This window comes from Leucoraja erinacea, chromosome 20, assembly GCF_028641065.1.
Source record: "Leucoraja erinacea ecotype New England chromosome 20, Leri_hhj_1, whole genome shotgun sequence".
Taxonomy (NCBI): domain Eukaryota; kingdom Metazoa; phylum Chordata; class Chondrichthyes; order Rajiformes; family Rajidae; genus Leucoraja; species Leucoraja erinaceus.
In genome coordinates, this window is record NC_073396.1 from 9,099,622 (window position 1) to 9,123,118 (window position 23,497).

Consider the following 23,497-nt stretch of genomic DNA (forward strand, 5'->3'; position numbering starts at 1 on the left):
GGACTAACTGGGTGGTTTCCAAAGTAAATGGTGCAAAGTTGATGGGATACAAATTGTGCTGTGATATTGTAGAGGTCCTTACTTTATTAATCTATTTTCAATGTAAATTATTACTAGGGATGACAATAACTGAGCAGATGAGTGGACAAGTTCACAATGAGTTGTTGTTCGTTCTTTTACAATTCCAGAAATGAGTAACTTGTTTCGATTGCATTTGGTTCATTATTGTATCATTCCCTGTACCGGTTAAAATGCTCAATGCCAGTACAACCGTTCACCAAAGTCTTATGATAATATTTTGAGGGACATGTCACTGGAGTATATAAATACCTCAAAGTAATCTAAAATTCATAAAATTAGTTCTTCCGTCAATTAAGTGTCAAAATGTAAAACGGCCCTTATTCTGATAATGCAAGCAAACGCACAAAAAAATTGTGCAGGCCTAATAACGGGAACTTCAGCAAATCTCTCAGCAGGATACTGAGCACACAGTGCATGTTGATTATCTTACATCTTGTTCCATAAGAGCAGAAGCATGGTGTGTTTCTGCCCCCTGCTGTGAATACTTGTAATTGCTTCACATTTGAAAAAAAGCAGATGAAAGCCTAGTACAAATTATGCCTAATCATGCAGATTTTTCCAAACTACGCTGGAGGGCTTGAACAGCTATTAGCAATGCCAAACAACAAAATCTAATTTTGTATCTCGAGGGAAATGCGTATCAGTACTAGTTGTTGCAATTAATGTTTTTATTCTGTCGAAATGTTCGGAAACAACATTTTCAATATGCTCCGTAGGCTGGCCAGCATCCTCTTTACTAAAAAAATCTGGAGAGAAGGAATGGATGACTTTTTGGTTCGAGACCAGACTTTTGTCTGATGAAAGATCTCGACTCGAAATGTCACCCATTCCTTCTCTCCAGAGATGCTGCCTGTCCCACTGAGTTACTCCAGCTTCTTGTGTCTATCTTTGGTTTAAACCAGCATCTGTAGTTCCTCCCTACACAGTCACATTGGCTCCATGATTCTCCTAATCTTATTTCCTTGCAGGTTTGTAACTTAATCTCTCTTACATGCTCATTTCCCTTTACCAAAGGAGTAATTAATAGTCGTTAAAGTTGAAGAAAGGGCACGATCTTATCGAATGATAAGCAAACTATTATTTTCCTGTTTCTCGTGTTGATAAGAAGTGAAAGTGCGTGAATGAATGGAGGCAAAGCTTAGAAATAGCTGAAGTTAAACCTGCCTATTAAAGACAATGTTAAGGTTTTAAACCTTCTAAATAATCTTGGAAGAATTAGAATTCAAATGACTGAGTTGGAATTCCATCAACGATACATGGATTGTTTTAGTCTAGGTGTACATCAGTCACGTTTCTGATTTTATCCCAAATGCATTTCTGTTTGTCTCTTTTGCAGGTTGACCGAGTCAGTTATTTATTACAAGAAATATATGGTATTGAAAACAAAAATAACCAAGAAACAAAGGTACCATTTTCCAGTGTCCACGCTCAATTACCTTGCTTTGGATTTAATAATTATGCTTTATTTTCATTTAATATTGGTTTTATTTTTTGTCATAAAATATGTAAATTGCTTCCTAGACATAATACCCTTTTATTGAAAAATCTAGACATTTTCAGTTATGAGTAGGCACGGAATTCATGAGAATCGGCGGTGGACCTGTATTATGAATGAACAAAAAATTACTTTTAAGTATTAATCTCATAGATTTATCTGGCAAAACATTCATTTTAAAACATAACTGTGATTCCTACTGATATACACAGTCGGGAAGAATTCAGAGAATAACTTTATGCACCTGAAAATGTTTGGATACATGACACAAGATTTAGCTGTGAATCGTTATTAATTTATAAAATGTCTTCCTTTGCAGCCTTCAGATGATGAGAACAGTGACAACAGCAATGAATGTGTTGTATGCTTGTCTGATCTGCGAGATACTTTAATCCTACCTTGCAGACATCTGTGCTTGTGCAGCACCTGTGCAGATACACTACGTTACCAGGCGAATAACTGTCCTATCTGCAGGCTACGTAAGTATTGCAATAATTTATCACACGATTGATTTTAAGATAAAGCAAGAGAATTGATGAAGGTTGGTGTGCAACATTTTAAAATAATCAGAATGTTTTTACAGATATAGCATTGAAACAGACCCTTCGGCCCACTGAGCCTATGCTGACCATCGATAATCCATTCACACCAATTCTATGTTATCCCACTTTATCATCCACTCCCTACACATATTACAGTCAATTTACAGAGACGTTAACTTACAAAAAAAAAGCCAAGAGTTTTATTGCCATATGTCCCAGATAGCACAATGAAATTCTTACTTGCAGCAGCACAATAGAACATGTAAACAGAATATGTAATGCAAACCCGCACGACTTTGGGATGAGGAAGGAAACCGGAGCACCCAGAGGAAACCCACACAAGGAGAATATACAAATTCACCGCGAGAGCACCCTAGGTCAGGATCGAACACTGGTCTCTGGGGCTATGAGGCAACATCTCTACCAGCTGTGGCATGCTGCCACCCCACTTACTCTTCTTTCTCTTCAAAAATCGATCTTTATGAAACTAATTAAAAATCCTTTATAGACGATGCAGGAAAATGTATACTATATATTTTACTAACTGGAGTGAATGAAACGGCCTATAGATAACTCCATTTCCTAGCCTAATTGACATTTTATGAATGAGTTTAGATAGCGAGCATTTCAAGGATATTTGGCTAGAAAACAACTGTGAAATTGTATCTGACATCCCATATTCTGAGATCATCATCGCTTAAGAACGTAGGAATAGGCCCTATGATCTGTGGGCTTCACCACCAATTAACGAGATCCTGTTTGTTTCCGCGCCATGTTTCCTGCGCTATCTTTATAATCCTCAATCCCTTTAATATCCACAAATCAACCAATCTCTGTATTGAAGGCAATTAATATTTGAGGCCCCACAGACCTCCAGGAAAGAGATTTGCAAAGATTGGTCAATGTCAATTCGACTGATGAAATGTCCCCTCATTTTCACCTTAAATGACCTAATCCTTGGAGGAATCTCGCCTCTCAGGTTCATACAGCACGGAAATGTGCCCTTCCCCCCCCCCCCCCCCCTGAGTGCACCAAGCGGCCACTTATGCTCGTCTTGCACTAATCCCATTTTATTTTCCACATGGTCCCATCAACTTCCGCCAGATTCGGCCATTCATCCACCTATCAGTGGCAATTTATAATGGCCAATCAACTCGCCAACCAGCGTGTGTTTAGGAAATGGGAGGAAAACCAAGCGCCTGCCATACAGTCACGGAGAGAACCTGCAAGCTCCACACAAAAACACCAGAGGACAGCGCTGAACCAAGTCACTGGTGCTGCGAGGATGAAGCTTCATCAGCTTTTTGACCTCGTTTATAAGTAGACACAGAAGCAAAGTATTGCATGTATTATTTTGCCTAGCAGAGATTGCTATCTGGTTAAAACATTAGTATGAACGTGCATTCTTTATATTAGAGGTGATTTAGGACTTTAGTATTGGACACTGTATTTGACACAACTATTATGGGTAAACATTTCATTATTTCAGCTCTGATGTCTCTACATTACACCCACATGAAATGATACAGAAGTTGTGTATGTTAAATATGCCTAATAAAATTATTCATAAAATTGGCATTCATGTGCAGTAGATAATGAAAAGATCTTCTATCCACAGCATTTCGTGCATTGTTGCAAATCCGAGCTGTGAGAAAAAGGGCTGGGGCTTTGTCACCCGTGTCGTTCAGTCCTGTCTTGGCACAGACTATGGATCACGACGATCATTCGGTAAGCCAGTTACGCCGTTGACTTAATATTTTATATTTTCCTTTAAGAATACGATAAAAATGTAAAACCCAAATGCATTTTTAATTGACACTCATTTTGAAGACTCAATGTCTGGCATTAATTATTATTACAAAAGCTTTCTGCATGAATATGTCATTTTTGTTACGCCCTTGGTTGTTGCTAATCAAAATGCCGTGGTCCTAATGCACTCCAACTTGGGCCTTTTGTAATGGAATGAAATTCATTTGTTTCCAAGCATTCCATCTCACGGGAGAGGTTGCATGCACATAATATTAAGTGATTACTGCCAAGTTAGGGGAGTTATCCAATGGATTATTCAAGCTGCAGCCTGATTTGGCTGATTTACATGCCCAGATTCAAAGATTTCAAGCAATGTCCTGGATTTCCATCACCACCCCTTATATTGGTTCTGATCCACTTGCCGGTTGGACCTGTTCTCATCATGCCTTTTACATTGTGACTTAAAGGGCAATTACAAGATTAGGCATTCTCCATGGTCTGAATTAAAGTCTTTTCAGCTTCTAAAAAAAGTTACCGGAAGGGAATATTCTGTACTTGATTGCTAAACAGAACAATGACATTTAACACAACAACATCCACATCAAAGCAGCTTGTTGACTGACAAGCTTTCCACCAAATTAAATATTCGATCCTTTCTCCAACACTAGGATTGTCGTTGCATTGTGTGCCAACGACAAACTGCATTGCAATAACTTGTACAAAATGTTTTTTGTTAACTTTTCCTGTGACCACATCCTTCCCTTTCTATTCATTTTTTCGGGATGTGGCTAGATCAGCATTTATCACATCATTCCTAATAACCTTGGGGAGGTAGCAGTGAGCTGTTGCCTTGAACATCTGCAATACTTATGATGAAGGTACTCCCATGGTATTGTTCGGTGGAGTTCCAGGATTTGGGTGGAAAGACCTCCATCTCCTACATAGACCAAGAGCGTGGGTAGCATAATTGAAATGATCTTTGGGAATTCCTGTTCATATCACCATCATCAGTGTGTTAAAATCCTGGAATCTCCTGGCTGTCAACATTGAATAATTGCGTAGCACGGAAGTGCAGATGCTGCTTTAAACCGAAGATAAACGCAAAAGGTTGGAGTAACTCAGTGGGTCAGGCAGCATCTCTGGAGAAAAGAAATAGGTGACGTTTCTGGTCGGGACCCTTCTTCAGATGAGTACAGACGAGTCTGAAGAAAAGTTTTGACCCGAAACGTCATCTATTCATTTTCTCCAGAGATGCTCTCTGGCCCGCATGGTTACTCCAGCTTTTTGTGTCCAACATTGATTAATTATTCATCATAAGAGCAGGAATTTTCAATAAGGCACCTTGCCTTGAAGTTCTCGCCATCAACTTGAAAGAGCAATTTGGGATGGGCAATAATGCCAAGAATGTGCACACCCCATGTATGAAGGAAAAATAAAGTATAGTCATGGGGGTTAGAATTACATTTTAGGGAAGTAAAATTATATTGATCAAATTTGGATGCTTTTAACTAAATAAAAACACAACATATGTACAGAAGCTGTGAAATAAACTCTGTCTGTGTACATTGAAGATCTATAAAGTACAGTGACCAATATTTATTTTAGTGCCATTGTGTACAAGCTAAAAACAAATAAAATCAATCTGTAGAAAGAAGAATTTCCGAAGACCATTTGGTAATCTGAGAGTGTGTTGACTTAATTGTGTTCATCAGTTCAGTTAACAATTTGTGCTTTTCTCTCAATAAATAAATCTTGATTACAGCAGATCTTCATTTCAAAATTAGTTCCTAATTTTCAAATGCTCATGAACCTTGACTCCATTATCACTCTATTTTTTGCATTGACTTGATTTGTCACACTGGTGGAAGAACCTTCCATCACTCAAACCTCCTTCTTAAACCTCTCCACCTTCATACTTTCATTTTACCTAAAATTGAATACATGTTTCAAATTGTACCATTTTGCACCTTTTAACATAAATGGGTCTTGCATGCCTTAAAGGCCTCGGGTTAATGTCAATTGAATTGACTTGCAGTTCATAAATAAAGCTCAGCTGTGAATCATTTGTTTAATCTATGGATTGGATGCAGCCTCACTTTTCTGAGTAAATTTACTTTTCTGACATTTTCCATCGGTGGTAAATGGCAAAAAAAAAAGAAGCAAATTTGGATTAAATTTAACATTTAACATATTGCTTGAGGTAAAACGTTAAGATCTGTTACAGTTAGACATTTAAAAATGTAGCACTTTGCTTTAGTTTGTTTTATTCCCTATATTTTAATAGGTTATTGAGAGTAATTCGTGCTGAGAGAATGAAGCGGCTGGGCTTAGAGTTTAGAAGGATGAGAGGGAATCTTATTGAAACATATAAGATTGTTAAGGGTTTGGACACGCTAGAGGCAGGAAACATGTTCCCGATGTTGGGGGAAGTCCAGAACCAGGGGCCACGGTTTAAGAATAACGGGTAAGCCATTTAGAACGGAGACGAAGAAACACTTTTTCTCATGGAGAGTTGTGAGTCTGTGGAATTCTCCGCCTCAGAGGGCGATGGAGGGCGGTTCTCTAGATACTTTCAAGAGAGAACTAGATAGGGCTCTTAACGATTACGGAGTCAGGGGATATGGGGAGAAGGCAGGAACGGGGTAATGATTGGGGATGATCAGCCATGATCACATTGAATGGCAATGCTGGCTCGAAGGGCCGAATGGCCTACTCCTGCACCTATTGTCTATTGTCAAATTAATTGCTAACTTGATTATTCTATTTTGGTCCAGAACTAGGGGGTCACAGTTTAAGGATAAGAGGGAAGTCTTTTAGGACCGAGATGAGAAAATCATTTTTTACACAGAGAGTGGTGAATCTGTGGAATTCTCTGCCACAGAAGATAGCTGAGGCCAGTTCATTGGCTATATTTACTATAGGGAGTTAGATGTGGCCCTTGTGGCTAAAGGGATCAGTGGGCATGGAGAGTAGGCAGGGATGGGATACTGAGTTGGATGATCAACCATGATCATATTGAATGGCGGTGCAGGCTCGAAGGGCAAAATGGCCCACTCCTGCACCTATTTTCTATGTCTCTATGTTTCTATTTCTAGGCATCTGACCATGTTCCTCCTGGATTTGAGCCAGTTTCCCTTTTGGAGGCTTTAAATGGATTACGATCAGTTTCTCCGTCTATCCCCCCGGCTCCATTATATGAAGAAATAAACTATTCGGGAATTGGAGATGGTTTGTCTCCATCCAGCAGACAGCTATCAGCAATAGATAGGATGGTGGATAACTGTCCCCAAAAGCCCAAACTGAGCAAATCCTCCGAAAGGTAAGTGTCCAACATTCCTGATCAACTTGCATTTTGTTTGTTATGCCACAATTCCCAATACCTGAAGTTACAGTTTAAATGGATTTACTAGTACATCTTAACCTCCCGCAATGGTTAATTTCATTTGTCTTGCACTGATTAAATGTTTCATGATTCGGTCGCTAAACAGTGTCCCCTACACAATACAGTGTAATAAGTCATTCACCATGGGTAGGGTCCCCTCAGCTCACCAGGTCTGTGCCAACCTTCAACCACCCGTTCACATAATCCTACATACAGTAGATCTTATTTATATTCTCACCTCGTTCACATCAATTCTCCTCTCCGATTCTACCACCTGAGGCACCTAACAGTGGTCAATTAACTTTCAGGCCTTTGGGAGACAGCAGGAAATTGAGTCAGCCAAAGGAAACACATTGTAAGAAGAAGGTGCAAAATCTCCAAACTCTACCCAGATAATACCAGTGATTATGGTTAAACCTGGGTTGCTGGATCTGCGAAGTAGCAGGCCAACGCCATTTAAAAGAGTAGAATGAAGAGAAGGAAATGAAGCATGAAAAGGGGAATTTAAAATCATTGAAAGGAGAGATTATTGTGAGGAGAGAGTCCATATCCGAGACGGGCAAGCTGATTAGATTGAAGACTGAATCATTGGAATTATGTCCTCTAGAGGATTGTCGGTGCTTAAATTTTGACGAGTGCACTCAAAACCATCGTTTTGTGATTATGGAAATTGAAAGGGAACCCGATTAAGGTTGTGAAGGTTCTGACCCAAAACATCATCCATCCATGTTCTCCACGGATGTTGCCTGACTTGCTGAATTACTCCAGCACTTTGTGTCTTTGCTGCGGGACTCTGGCACACTATGGAGGTTTGTGCATATAGCGCTGTGCAAATCAGTTGACATTTTCTATGTCTACATTGTACATTTGAAAGCAAATGAAGTCTAATTTAAAATATGTACCATCATTTTAGCAGCCTGCGATCTCCATCTTCCCCCATACAAGAAGAAGACGAAGAGAAACTCTCTGAAGATTCTGATCTGTTACAAAAGAATGGGCCGCAGCTCCAAAGTGGAACAAGCTCCCAAGAAGTAAGTATGAAGTAGCCTGTTGGGATTGACTTTTGTTTTCTCTGAAAGGAAAGCAATGTTTCAGAATGAAATTTGATTTATAATTACAATGCAATTAAGAAAAGAAATACAATTTTGTGATCACTTTATAGTTAATTGATTAAATTATATATTTTAACACTCCTTGCAGATTTCAACCAGAAATTTATGCTAAAATGTAATCTAAAGATTATAACAGACCTTGGGGGTGGGAGGGAGATGGTCTTTGATGGTGTCCGTTATTACCGATTGTCTGCTATAACCGAGTAAGGGATTCGCTCCAACTACCCAGCGGTCAATCTGTGAAACGCCGAGTTTACTTCAAATACAAAATTCTTCTTAACAGCTAAAAATGATTTTTTGTTACTGCAAGCTATACTAAAGGCTGTTTATTACATTGTTCAATGAAATATCATTGCAAAGTGCCGATTGAAGCAATCGTCAATTTCTATGGCCCATCGCAGTGTAACCAGCAGCCTGTGTTCTTAAAGAGGCAATGGTGTCTGATTACTGTGGGGCCACTCCCTCCACAATAACTTAACTCCGTTATAATGAGGAGACTTTTCTTGCGATTTCCACTGTCATAAATGTACTGCTTTTGGTGCAACTTTGTATTGATATCAAGGGAAATTATTCTTGTTTCTCTACTGGATTTCAATTATTTTGTCCATACTTAACCCAAAATGTCAGGAGGTCTGGAGCCAAGTTACCACTGGAGAACTTGCACCTTGAACCTGAGTGAGCAAGGTAGAGCTTCAGAGTAGACTGATTAGCATTAGTTGATGAAACTGAATGTATCATTTATATGGACAGGAGATATTTGGAAAATTTACTATTTTTTTCCAGTAGATGCTGTTGGAATGGAATAGAATGGTTTGATATAAAGCTAATTCTGGAATCAGTCTTCAGCACTACACCATTGAAATAGTTAATTGCATATAGGAAGTGCTGGAAGAACTCAGCAGGTCAGGCAGCATTAAAGAGGGAAGAGACAGGTGATGTTTCAGGTCTGGAGCCTTCTTTGGTCTGAAGAAGGGATTCTGAACCTAAAACTTCTAAAACTAAAACTTCTGTCCTGAAACGTCACCTGCTCATACCCTCCCCAGGTTCTGCTGAGGTCCTCCAGCACTTTGTGTTTTGCTCCAGATTCCAGCATCTGTGGTCTTGTCTCCATTTAATGCCATGGCCATAATTCTGACCGTTTGTGAAATGAATTGAATTGGTAAAAGATTTTTTTCTGAGAAGACAGCGAACATGAAATTTAGGGAAGACACTTGTTCTGATCTCTTTATCCCGTCAAACCTTTCCTATCCATATACCTGTTCAAGTGTCTTTTAGATGTCATAATGGTCACCCGCCTCTACCACTTCACTACGCATTTGCCACTCAAGTCACGTTTAAGTATTTCTCCTCTCATCTTAAATTTGTGCCCTCTAGTTTTGGAGTCTCTTCTCTGTGAAAAGACTGTCACAGTTCCCTTTTTAAAATCAGAGTCTGTTTCCCAAAGAAGCTACTAGTTCTCTGTGACATGCCCATTTACCCAAGGTGAGTGCGGATGTGCAGAATTACGTTTATGCTTTGGTTAAATTTATGACAACCAACTTGGCCTTTTGCTCCACAGGTTGAGAAAACGGAAGATTCCCCGGAAAAACATACGCACAGTCCAGGTGAGATCTTAGAATGGCATGTTGGTGCAGTACAGGAGGGGGCAAGTCAATTCAGTATCACTATGAAGCAGATGGAAAATTAGTCTGTTTCCATAACTATGTCTATAACATTTCTAAAACACGTCTATAACAAGAACTCATTTCAGTTTATTTCACTATATTATTGCCAAATCTTTTACCTTAAATTTGTCTGCCCCAATATTCAGCCTTTTGACAATTGGAATCCTTTCCTCATTTTGAGCATCTTTATCAAACCTTTGCTTTGAGAGGAATAAGAAAAGCTTCTGTAGATAAAACCCATAACTAATGTTTTTTTTATCCTCAATACCATTCCTTTAAATTTCTTCTAAAACTCGCATGTAGTTTGTGAACTGGTATCCTGAATGGGGCACAATAAAGATTTAGCCCATTTCATGTTTTATATATCATGTGCCCTGATATGTAAAGCCAAAGATCTATTTTCTTCACACCACATTGTGCCATGCCACCTTTTAAAATATTTTAATGCATACATCCCGCGATCTTTCCACCGTATTATTCACATAAAATGATTGTATCTCACAGTATAATATCTGCCCAGATAAAACTTTGCATTAATTATGTTGTGTTATTGTTATTTTAATTTTTAATGTTTAGATAGCTAGGTTTTCTCATGTGTTAATAACAAAAATGCATGCCTAGGACCATCATTGATAGGAAAACAGGTTGGTTGACCTCTTGTCTGCTATGTCATTCCATACGATCGTGGCAATCTTTTCCTCAGTTTCTTTTCAGTGCATAAGACCCTCTATTTCCTTAAAAATCCATTTGTCTTTGATTAATACATTCAGCGACCGAACCTTCCCATCCTTCTTGGGTAAAGAACTTGAAAGATTTGCTGCCCTTTCAGCGAAAACAAATTCTTATCTCTACCATGATTAGTCAACACCTTATTTTGAGACTGTGACCCTGAGTCTAGACACCACATGCAGGGGAAACATCTTCGCTGCATCTACCACTGACAATTTTTAAATATTTCAATTATATAATCTCTCATTCTTCTAAACTTGATTACGTTTCCCAATGAATCTTGTTTGTGCATCCTCTGTCTTAAATATATCATCACTTCAGTAGGGGACCACACCTGTAAACTGAATTGCAGGTAAAGGTCTCACGAGGGCTCAGTATAATTGCAGTAAGAGGGTTTTAGTATTGCACTGATATCTTCTTACAATAGAGTTTAGTATACAGTTTACTTTCCTAATTGCTTGGAGTACCTGTACTTTACCATCTAACAATTTATGTATAAGGATATCCAGGTCACTCTAAATTGCAACACGTTTCAATCTATTTACAGCCACATTAAAATCATTTTTTTTTGCTACATTGGACAGTAAAATATTTCTCCAAATTTTTTTCCATCTACCATATTGTCACCTGTTCACTTAACCTGCCCATATTCTGCATAGCATCTCTGTTTCCTCCTTATGGTCCATACTTCTGGCTAGTGAACAATATATGAAATGTATTTAGATTTTCAGAAGAGATTTTATTTGTAATAAGAACGATCATGTAAATCTGATTTAAATGTTACAATTGTTAAATAAAAATAATCTATGCTTAAGAACAGAACAACGGAACTTAAAAGATGAAAATGCAAGAGGCATTATAAGTGTCAGACCCAGAATCAAAACATGAGTTCCAGAATATTTCAAATTGGTTTTCAATGTAACTGTCGAGATCTGGGTGGTTTCAGTGTAGTTCCTATCTATTTTCTTGCAGTTGACAGACCTCGCTCTGAGGAAATTGTACAAGATAGCACCAATGAATACGGTAGCCATGCTAAAGAAGATGGGGACACTCCTCTTGCAATTTCCCTACCTGGTAGTTATATATAAACTTTTTTTTTTATCATAACTATATTTAATTTTGTATGTACTTGGGATTGGGTTGTTGGATTATTTAATTATATGATGGGGATAATGGGTTTTTTTGCAATTGTGTACGCTTATGGAAAATAAGGTGCTAAATTCATCTTCAGTAAGTGAAATCTTGGCCTTTTACACAGGAAGTAACAATATATGGTTTGTTTTAAGTTATATCACAGTTGAAATAATAACACTTCATTATATTTGCTTTAAGATGTTCATGAGATGTAACAAGTATGTATAAAAGGTGCGTCTCATTATTGTCTGTTTTTTCCTCTATTTTGTTTTGGTGCCAATGACAAATGCATTGTGCCTTAGAATTGAGAGGTTTGTGCATTGATTCCTAGTGCACAATGATGCCACTGCAGTTACAATCAGTACCTGCGTAAAGGGAAAGACTAGTCTTATCGCATTCAGCCCTGCAGTACTTTATTATGTGTTTCAATACCACATTAACACTTGGACAAGTTGTGGATCAGTTAACAGATCTCTTTGATCCAGTACGCCTGGAAATATTCAGTACGTTTGAGGACACTTACATTGTTAGGAAATTGTAAGGAAAAATTGTCATCTCCCATCCAGGACTTTGTTCCATTAAATCTAATTACACGGGGGATAGGTGGGAGAATGAGCATGACCTGACCAGAAAAAAATGCTAAAAAGAATTGACAGCTGTCTTTAAACAATGCCACTAGTGTAGTTACTTAAGGTTAGATGTTTTAGATACCTAAAATATTCCAAAACAGTTTTTACAATGTAGAAGGATTAAAATTTAAAAGCTTACAAAAATCGCCTATGGTCATTATCCTTGCCTGAAATAAAAGAAGATTCTCCAGTGAAAGTGCTGGCGCTATATGGGGACTGCGATCTGAATCCAGTATTGTCATCTGTTGTTATCAAGTTAGTCATTTCTACGTTCCTGCATGCATGAAAATGTAACCTTATTGACCTACACCCACAGAAAACTCAGGCAGTCACAGGGAGAATGTACAAACTCTGCATAGACAGCACCCGTTGTCAGGATAGAACCTGAGTCTGGCGCTGTGAGGCAACACCTCTACCGCTGCGTCACCATGAGGCCTTGTAGCCTCTATGTTATTTAGCTTAGCTAAAGTACTCCTCATGATTTTTGATTAATTAGCTTCCAATTATTACCATTTTCACAAGTTCTAGCTACATATTAGATATTTAGAGCCTTGCTGATTATTATATTGCATATAACTGGATTGCCAAACATAAGAGAAAGTCACATGAAAAAGATGGCTACTTTTAGCAAAAACATGCTGTATCTATCTGGCTTCTATTCCTTTTGACCTTATGAAATCTCACCATTTTCCGGGTCAAGAAATCTGAATTTCCAGTTGGAACTCTTGACACTTTCATCTAATGGGGACCTCTGGTTTTGCTGTTCGCCACAAATGGAAACATACTTTTTTGCCTGCTCTATTGAAACACAGGATCATAATTTTAAGTCACTTTTCCCTCCTCATTCCTCTTTTCAAGGGGGGAGAAACACAACACAACTTTTCATGAAAGACATAGCCTTGCATTTGTGGTATCATTCTTGTACTCCCATCTTTATCCATTCTTCAGTTCTACCGAATGACCTTCGTGGCAGTTAATGAGCATGGAAATGCCAACAGTTCCAGGAAGAGCTGTTGCCGTTTCGTTAAGTGCCGGCAAATTTGTGATCTGCGTACATGCATGAACAAATATGTGAACCCCAAACTTGCTGGCTTATTGAAGCTGTTCACTCTGGTGCCCCATTTGTCAGAGTGCAAATTTGCTGTGAATCTCATGTATACCTGTGTTGAAATTCAATGGGAATATAATTTCTCATTTACAAGAACCTCTGCTCTCTATTCACCTACCAATGTCTGAAAATACGAATAAATACTTTTAACCCTACTCTCTGCTCCTTCTCTTGAAACCATTTTTCCTACTTGTCCCCCTGACTCCATTTGCAGTGAGCGCATTCTTCTGTCTGTAACATGGCATTTTATTAAAGGATGTTTGGAAGTTTGAATTAATTGTCTCTTTTGCTTCACTGGTCTTTTTGTTTTCAATTCTTCCACGTTGGTTGTTTAGCTTACCACATGCGAAGAATGTAAGGCTTACATCTGTAGGCAAAGTAGTAAAATAAGTAACCACCATTTAAGGAAATATTAAAGGTGAGAACTATGCACACTGAAAGAATTGAGACTCCATTCTTAGTGAAGTACTTTTCCTGTACTAATTAGAATGGTTCTGTTTCTCAGAAAACACCAAGTCTAGCAAAGTGAATCTTTCATTTGAAAAAAATAAGGAGAATATTTTAAGCACAATTTCTCCTTATTAAGCAGGAATTTTATTATTAATGTGTATTATAAATTCTGAATTACAGCATAAAGCATAGCAAATACGACAATCTTTTAGATGTTCAAGTGTTGCCTCTAAACATTACCAGTAAAAGACTTAATTCAGATTTCCTGAAACAGGACTTGTTATAGACAGGTATCTGTTTCTGCTGATAACATTAATCTTAGACAGTGGAACTATTGATACCTGGTCTTCTATTCCCCATTTGTTAGCTACAAATATTCAAAGGCTGAAAGAGAATTCATTCTAACAAGTTATTAATGAATGTTAATTTTATATCCTCATTTATAACATAATTCTTTTTGTGTTCCATTTTTGTGTGTTCTTTATTGACTTACTTCATTACCTCTCTAATATATCCTTACCTTTTTCTATCTATAATTTTGCTGATTTGGGCAGCCCTTGGTCCTGATTCCTGCTCAATTGGCATAGAAGATTAATTCTGGTATGTTAACCCTCTTTGCTGTTTAATCTTTATTATGATTTTGACTATGTTAACTGTTGTGTTTTCTCTGTGTGCATGAAAATTATAAATAAGAAGTACAGGATGTGAAATCTTTTTCTCTTCCTCCTCCTCCCCCTGCAGCACTAAGTGATCCAACAACTGTCGGCAATTTAAAAAAAAAATTTTTTTTTTTTACTTCTCCGCATCTCTTCTGTACCTTTCAAGCACAACTCTTAGATAAGCCCACCTCGTCTTTTGGCTCCCTTTTCATCTTCACTCCTGTTCACACTGATATCCTCGCTGCTGCCATGCTGTTGAAAATAGTCTTTTCGCTGCTCATGTTATAAATGCAAACTCTTCCAAAATGCAGCTTTCCTCATCTGTTCCGTTCCGTCACACCATCGTTGGTATATGCAGCCTCCCCCATCACCTGCGATGCAATGTAAAATCCTGTTCCTATTTGCTTCATGGCTTTGCTGTGTTCCCTTTTGTCTGCATGCATCTCCTTTCCTTTCATTGCACTCTTGGCTGAAAAGAAATTGTCAATTGCTTCGGCCCCACTCCTTTACTAGTTTCTCATCACCCCTTTACTTCATTTGTCCACTTTCCACTGCAGCTGTTGGGCTGGGTTATACACCTTTGAAATGGAAACCAGGTATCCAACCTTATGATCAGCTACTGTTTGTTCATTTTCTTTTAAATATGTTTCAAGGTTTCCGTATCTCCTCAACAGTTCTTTACTACTTTGTAGGAACGAACTGCAGATGCTGACTTGCACCAAAGATGGGCACAAAATGCTGGATCAACTCAGCGGGTCAGGCAGCATCTCTGGAGAAAAGGAATAGGTGACTTTCCGGGTCGAAACTCTTCTTCGGTCTGAAGAAGGGTCTCAGCGAGAAACCTCACCTTTTCTCCAGAGATGCTGCCTGACCCGCTGAGTTGCTTCAGTTATTTACTACTACAGGTGCACAACCTTTTATCCGGTGTTCCGGAAACCGAAAAACTCCGAAAACTGGCCATTTTTCCAGGATGTCGTCTGCACACCAAAGCTCGCGTTTGGCGCCAAACTTGACCCGAAACGACCCACGGTCAACCCAGGTCTGTACTACTGTCGCGGCTGCCTCCTCCCCGGGAGACACTTAAACATCCGTAAATCATTGCTTAAATGTTAGTCAGTTAGTTTGGAGGGCTTTTATGTGAAGGGGGGGGGGTTGAAGGGGTAAACTTTAATTCTTAGTCCCCTACCTGGTCGGAGAGGCGGGGAGCGGTCAATGTTCTTACCGGGTCGCCGTGCAGTAAGCTCCGCAGCGCTGTGGCCGCCAACTCCCAGCTGGGGCTGCGGGCGGCGCCGGTTGTAGCTCCGATCCCGGCAACTCTACCCCTGGCTGCGAGGCGCTCCAAATCCAGCGCCGCCCGCGACCGGACGCCCCCAGCTCCGCCAATGTTGGGAGTCGGCGGCGTCACAGCGCTGGGATACCAGCGGGAAGCGGGCAATGCCTTACCGGGTCGCTGTGCGGTAAGCTCCAGGGCGCTGAGGCCGCCTTCTCCCAACGTTCGCGGAGCTGGGGCTGTGGGCAGCGCTGGATTTGGAGCGCCTCGCAGCCAGGGGTCGAGTTGCCGGGGTCGGAGCTACAACCGGCGCCGCCCGCGGCCGGACGGAGCCCCCAGCTCCGCGATGTTGGGAGTCGCCGACCAGGTAGGGGACTAAGAATTAAAGTTTACCCCTTCACCCACACCCCCCCACCACCACCACCACCACATAAAATCCCTCCAAACTAACTGACTAACATTTATGCAATGATTTACAATGATTCTCTGGGGAGGAGGCAGTCGCTCCAGACTTTTCAAGCCGCCCGCGCTACCTACGCTAATCTACGCTAAAAATCTTCCATTCGGAAATCCGAAAATGTCTGAAATCCGACAAGTGTCTGGTCCCAAGGCTTTCGGATAAAAGGTTGTGCACCTGTACTTATCATTTTTTCTATAGTAATTGAATCTTTTAAATGTATAATTTCAGTTCTACATCCTGGCAAGATCATTTACAGCCACCCCTACAACACTACATCAAATTCCCCTCCTCCCACTGTCACTGCAAACACATTGTGTGAGTCGGGCCAGAGGGCCAGTTTCTGTGCTGTAATACTCTGGCACTTGAACTCTGTGTTTTCATGACACCTTTAACCTCTAACTCTAATCGTCTTTCCAATATTTAAAGTCCATCTTAAAAGGTCACATTTTGCATCTGTGGCTTGGTGTAACTATTTGTTTCTTGCAGACCCCACCACTAGCTTAACTTGCTCCTCCTCCTGTCCTCCCCTCTTCCCCCCCCCCCTACACAAACCAGCCCCACACCTCCTTAAAGCTCCCTGTAACACAATCCATGTTAAAGACGCATTCACGTTAAATATATCTCTATCTTTAGCACTATTGCACAATTTAAATACTTGCTGCTATTTTAATTTTCAGCTGTTACTTTTTGTTTAAAGTTCGTAGGATATCCTAAAAGCATTTCGTAAATGATGCACATTTTGAACTTAAGTGCCATTTAAAAACTCAGTTTGCCACAGTAGTGGAAAGATTATTAATTATTCTGCTATTCCAAATTGTGTTTCCATTGAAACAGAATTTTAAAGAACATGGGCAAAGCGGAGTTTAGAAGTTTGAAAAATAGTTTTGGTGAATTATTATTTAATCTGCAAATGCTTCCAAATCATATGGGAGGATCAATAAGTTTCACTTAAAAAGGCTATCGGATATTAACCTCATTTTAAAAATGCACACTAAGCTTATTAGGTTCCCTCTCGAAAATAGTACTGAGCTTCATTCAGTGATTAACATACATTTAGGAACAGCAATAATTTTGATGTCAGTTCTGCATTGATCAAGATATTCAAAACCATGGAGTAATAAAGAACGCTTCATGTGGTTTTTGATGCCCGTCAATTAAGAAATGCCAAGATTAGAAATAGGATTGTTAATTGTTATAGAAAACTCCTGCTGGTAGCTCGTTGTGTAGATGTCAGACAGACAAAATTAACAAGTTATTCACTCAATGGTTGAAAGAATTGAGAATAATTGTTCACAGCTGGAGATTACTTAAGATTTTCTTAGGATTCTGCTGTAAATGTGGGAATTTACAAAATGTGGTCTGTAAAGGGGAACCAGTAATCTGAAAAACTGCACTTGAGTGAGATAATGGTTTGGTAAATGAGGGAATGGGGCATACAGTAGGATTGGTGCTACTATGAGAAGAAGTTGGTGATAAGGATGCAGGGCCGGCCTTAAGCCGATTGGACCTATTGCTCCCAATTGGGCCCCGCGCCTAAGGGGGGGCCCCGCACCAGAGTAATCTACTCTCGGCTCGGGTAGATCTACCCCGGGTGGAGGGGGGAGAGAGAGTAGAGGGGTGGAGAAGAAGAAAGGGATAGACGGGGATGGAGTCTGAGGGGGAATGGAGAAGGGGGAGATGGCAGCGCTCCCGCCCCTCCAGTCGCCGTGCTTCACGCACACAGCCCCAGCTCCACCCCTTTCTCTCCCCAGGAAGACGCGGTGAACACTACAGGGAGGGCCGGGCCGAGGATTGGAGCAACGTTTACAAACCTCGGCCCTAGCTCACACTCGTCCCCTGCTGCCGGCCCTCTCCCTCCCTTCTCTCCTCCCCTTCTATCCCTCCCTTCCCTTCTTCCCTCCCTCCCTCTCCTCCTTTCCTTACACACACTTTTCCACACACACACACACACACACACACACACACACACACACACACACACACACACACACACACACACACACACACACACACACACACACACACACACACACACACACACACACACACACTCCCCCCACCCCCCCCTCCCCCTAAGTTAGGATGGGGTAGAAGCCTAAAGGGTAGGATGGGGCTGAAGCCCAAAATTTAATGCCTGGACTGGTTTTTCGCTAATAATTATTGTTTTTCCAAATTCAAAATTTTGTTTTTCATTTTGGTCACTAAATCAAGTGGTTTTGTATTTTTCAGAGGTGATCTACACATTTTGTTTGTTACTTGTAGGCTTACATGTATGTAATTTTATATTAAAATGTAGCTTAGATCTATTTGGTCCATTAACTCGCAGGCCCTTTTTAAGCGCACATTTTGATTACTTTCCATTCTACCATAGAGATATAAAGTCTATAATAGACTTTATTTGTATTTCTATGATTCTACAGACCTTGGCTGTGAACCTGGGGCTCACCAAAATTGTTCCCAATTGGGCCCCGCACCTCCTAAGGCCGACCCTGTAAGGACGTAGGCTGCAAGATTGAGGTTGTTGGTGAGTCAGTTACAGTTAGAGATTAGTTATAATTTAGTTTATTGTCATGTGCACCGAGATACAGTGAAAAGCGTTTAGTTTTTTAGAGATTCAGAGCGGAAACAGGCCCTTCGGCCCATCGAGTCCGCGCCAACCAGTGATCCACGCACATCAACACAACCCTACAGACACTAGGGAGAATTTACACTTTAACCAAGCCAATTAACCTACAAACCTGTACGTCTTTGGAGTGTGGGAGAAACTGAAGATCTCGTAGAAAAACACATACAGGTCACGGGGAAAATGTACAAACTCCGTACAGGCAACACCCATAGTCAGGATCATACCCGTGTCTATGGCGCTGTAAGGCAGCAACTCTACCGTTTTGTTTTGCGATCTGCTCCGCTGTTGCACTTTGGAGAAATATCATAAAATGCTCCTTTATTATGTAGGAAAGAACTGGCAGCACCTCTGGAGAGAAGGAATGGGTGACGTAACGGGTCGAGACCCTTCTTCAGACCACACAAGAAGGGTCTTTGTCCGAAACGTCACCCATTCCTGTCACTCATGGTCTGTCTTTGGAATAAATATTTGCAATTGAAAATTATTACAGGTGATGAATGTCCAAGATGCAGATAAATCTGAGGTTAATTCCTAATAAAATTTAAAAATTCTGAAGATGCGGGATATTTTCAGCAGCTCAGTTTGCATCTTTGGGGAAAGAAAAATATATGTCCCGACCTGCTGATATTTCAAGCATTTTATTTTTTAGTTTAGATTTCCATCTTCTGCAGTTTCTTTTTCCTAACATCTCGTGATCATGTGAGCAATAGCTGGAAGAAATCTGATAAGAGTTAAAACTAAAGTCCAACCACAATTATTATGACATTTGTATAAAACCCAACAATATTAAATGCAGATGTTTTTTGAAACGCAGATTATTAAAGGCTACTTTGCCTCCCGAGCTGTGATGACACATTGAACAAAGACCATTTAGCTGGACAATGAGTGCCATGTGACTGTCCTCCATGCAAGGTGCATCAGTTCTTTTGTCATTATAACTCGGTGCCAGAGAGTCAGCGACTACTATTAAAACTGTAGCTCCTCTGAGACCGATAATGACTTATTAGACTGACTGGACTGACAGGAATGACTGACTCCTGGGATGTCAGGACTTTCATATGAAGAAAGACTGGATAGACTCGGCTTGTACTCGCTAGAATTTAGAAGATTGACGGGGTATCTTATAGAAACTTACAAAATTCTTAAGGTGTTGGACAGGCTAGATGCAGGAAGATTGTTCCCGATGTTGGGGAAGTCCAGAACAAGGGGTCACAGTTTAAGGATAAGGGGGAAATCTTTTAGGACCGAGATGAGAAAAACATTTTTCACACACAGAGTGGTGAATCTCTGGAACTCTCTGCCACAGAAGGTAGTTGAGGCCAGTTCATTGGCTATATTTAAGAGGGAGTTATGTGGCCCTTGTGGCTAAAGGGATCAGAGGGTATGGAGAGAAGGCAGGTACAGGATACTGAGTTGGATGATCAGCCATGATCATATTAAATATTGCAGGCTCGAAGGGCCGAATGGCCTACTCCTGCACCTATTTTCTATGTTTCTATGTTAATCGATTGTGTATAGGAAGGAACTGCAGATGCTGGTTTAACTCGTAGATAAACACAAAAAGCAGGAGTAACTCAGCGTGTCAGGCAGCATCTCTGGAGAGAAGGAATAGCTTGCAAAAATATGTAGGAGAAGAAAATCTAATGTCTGAAGAACTGTCTCGACCCGAAACGTCATCTATTGCTTTTCACCAGTGATGCTGTTTGACCCACTGAGTTACCCCAGCTCTTTGTGTCTATAATAGATTGTGTAATTGTGCCCATTATGGAATGATTGGTGTTTACAGTGTAACTGCCCATTATGGGTGCCAGTGTAATTCTGCCAAATCTGTTTAACTGCGCCCATGCAGAGAGGATTGTTGATGTTTGTGTAACTGCCCAATACATGAATCTGTGCTTGTTACTATATAAGTGTGCGCTGCATGGGATATCTACTGGTTTCTCTGCAGAAATAAAGAGGCATGTTGGCAAGTTGGATCCAAAATTGGCTTGGTGATAGGAGGCAGGGGGTACTGACAGATAGGTACTTTTCTGACTCGAAGTCTGTAGCAAGTGGTGTACTGCAGAGATCGATATTTGGTTGAAAATGTAGATGCACCAAAATGTATAAAAATACCCTTTAATAAAATGTGACAATGTGCACTTCAACCACATGTGTTTTTTTTTTTCTATTACAAATCTCAAATTGTGGAGTACAAAGGCAAATAAATAGATGCTAGGTCTTTGTCCCAAACATTATGGAGGGCATTGTATGTTTGAAACTTGTCAGGGTTCTTCAAAATGGAAGAGTGTAGCCACTGCCAATATAATCATATCCCAGCATAAGTGATCCATTGGAAGCTATCTGTACACTGGTCAAATACTACAACGGTACTTTTATACAACTAACTAATCTTGAGAGCTTTTGCCCATTTAATTGCACCACAAGATGTTTGGGTCACTATTGCCTGTGAAACACTGCAGTGCAGAGGGATTAAAGTGCTTTTGAAAATTGCCTTGGTGGTCACTAGCTACAGTGATCTGCCAAGAATGGGGAAAATTAACAATATAAAAAAGAGTTTTTGAATTTTGGGTATTTGATATGCCATTCTGTATATTTACTCATTTTCAACTAATGTATGGTCCTTGTGACAAGTTCACTGTAATTTTTGTAATTTTACACTTGTTATTGTTGGGTTCTGATGTTCAAGAACATATTATCAAGAACAGTTTTGTGTCCTGAATTTTACAATTTATTTTGAGATTGCTTCACATTGCAAAGTGAGATTCCTTATCGGATTATGTTTGTTTCAATTTGTAATCTCCGTGTAGATGTCCGAGAGAGACGAGATGAATGTACATTGTTCCCTCTGTGGTTGAAGGAATTGTGAATAATCATTATCTAACTTCCCTCGAGATTACTCAAGATTTTCTTGGGATTCTGCGATAAGTGCAGAAAATGAATAAAATACGGTTAATTTGCCAAATTCAATTTGTAAAAAGGAACCCGTGATCTGCGAAACCTGCATTTGAGATACTGATTCAGTGAACGAGGGAGTGGGGCAGATAGCAGGATTGGTGCTCCTGGGATGTCCATTTGAGCCTTTGACAAAATCTGAATAGAGTACTATCAGTAGTAGTAAATACTTGGAATTGCATTAAATCCATAACATAGCACATGATCAAGAATTGCTTATGTATTCTATTATTTTGAAACATGAAATTGTATTTGTGAAAAATGTCATCGTTTTTACATTGTTCAAATATTACCTGTAATCAGTGATATACCGAGTTAGCTGTGACTGCTGTTGTACTTACAGTTCAAATTCATGAATAAACAATTCTGCAAATAATGGAAATTATGTTTGATAACTGAGATTTCTATTAATTTTTATGGTTTGTAAATTGAGATTATTAATTGGAAAATGATTTTCAAGTTTGATTTTTGTGGAAAGACTCATCTTGCATATTGGTCGCCGTGGTAATTTCCGACCAGGCAATTTTTGAGGATTGGCTGAAGCAGTTGCTGCAGTTAATTCAGTCCAAATGTCGTGATATTTTGCTTTTAAATTAAAAAACTTTCTCATATTTGATTTTGACCCCTTTTGTGCCAGCGTCAAGCTGCAGTTGTTTGTACCTTTATTCTCTCCAAAATGTGCAAATCTTTTTATGACTGAGTATGATTTACAACAACATTGCAGTGTTCAGATGCAGTCTGATCACTCAATTGCCACCTTGGTTGTGCTTATATTCAAAATGTGCATCATTCATACCCAACAGTGGCCGATCTTTGAAAACTTTGCTGCTGCCTTTATAAGTAATATTTTTTTCTGCTGCTTTGTCTTCTGTTTACATAATTTGAAGAACTTTGAGGCATCCTCAGTTTTCCTTTGTGCCCTCACTTTACAGAAGACGACACCAATGCTGTGGGGCTTCACAGTTCTGCCCAATTTACTGTTGGATTTAATAGAGACTAGTTAATGGCTGCCTTCAAATCTATAGGAAGGAACTGCATATGCTTGTTTAATTTCCCTGTGCCTATCTTTGCCTTCAAATGTATATGTTCAAGATATTATGTACCATTGGAATTGCATTGAGTAAATTGCATGGTAAATTTTAGTTATTGCTCATAACAGAGCAACTTCATCTCATCCCCACCTCCACCCCCACTCAAGAAACTAGGGCTGTCGATCAAATCGTTAAAAGAATTGAGGTCGGAAATTAATGAATTGTGATTAATTGACATTTTTAAATTGCACGGTTATATATCAGTGTTTCTGAATGATCCAGAAAAAGTACTCTGGCATAATGTAATACTCTTAACTAGTTTGAAGCCCTCTGGTCTTCTCTACCTCTGCAACCTTCACCTTCAGCAACAGACTGGTTCCACCAAGATGCAGCAAAGAACGTCACAGGAGATCCCTTTTCC

The 23,497-nt window shown here is 39.7% G+C and overlaps 1 protein-coding gene across 5 annotated transcripts in view; it reads left to right on the forward strand.

Annotated features, from left to right (window-relative positions):
- Window positions 1–23,497, forward strand: part of LOC129706743 (E3 ubiquitin-protein ligase MGRN1-like) — a 90,931-nt gene that overhangs the window by 62,415 nt on the left and 5,019 nt on the right. The window contains exons 9-16 of one of the 5 annotated variants that reach the window (XM_055651188.1): window positions 1,418–1,486; window positions 1,896–2,055; window positions 3,737–3,846; window positions 6,963–7,186; window positions 8,163–8,280; window positions 9,920–9,965; window positions 11,727–11,828; window positions 14,630–14,675. In XM_055651188.1, coding sequence (XP_055507163.1) covers window positions 1,418–1,486; window positions 1,896–2,055; window positions 3,737–3,846; window positions 6,963–7,186; window positions 8,163–8,280; window positions 9,920–9,965; window positions 11,727–11,828; window positions 14,630–14,670 — 870 coding nt within the window. In that variant the 3' untranslated portion in view covers window positions 14,671–14,675. Of the gene's footprint in view, window positions 1–1,417; window positions 1,487–1,895; window positions 2,056–3,736; window positions 3,847–6,962; window positions 7,187–8,162; window positions 8,281–9,919; window positions 9,966–11,726; window positions 11,829–14,629; window positions 14,676–18,884; window positions 18,989–23,497 lie in introns of all 5 variants that reach the window. The other 4 variants (XM_055651187.1, XM_055651186.1, XM_055651185.1 and 1 more) reach the window with 4 other exon arrangements.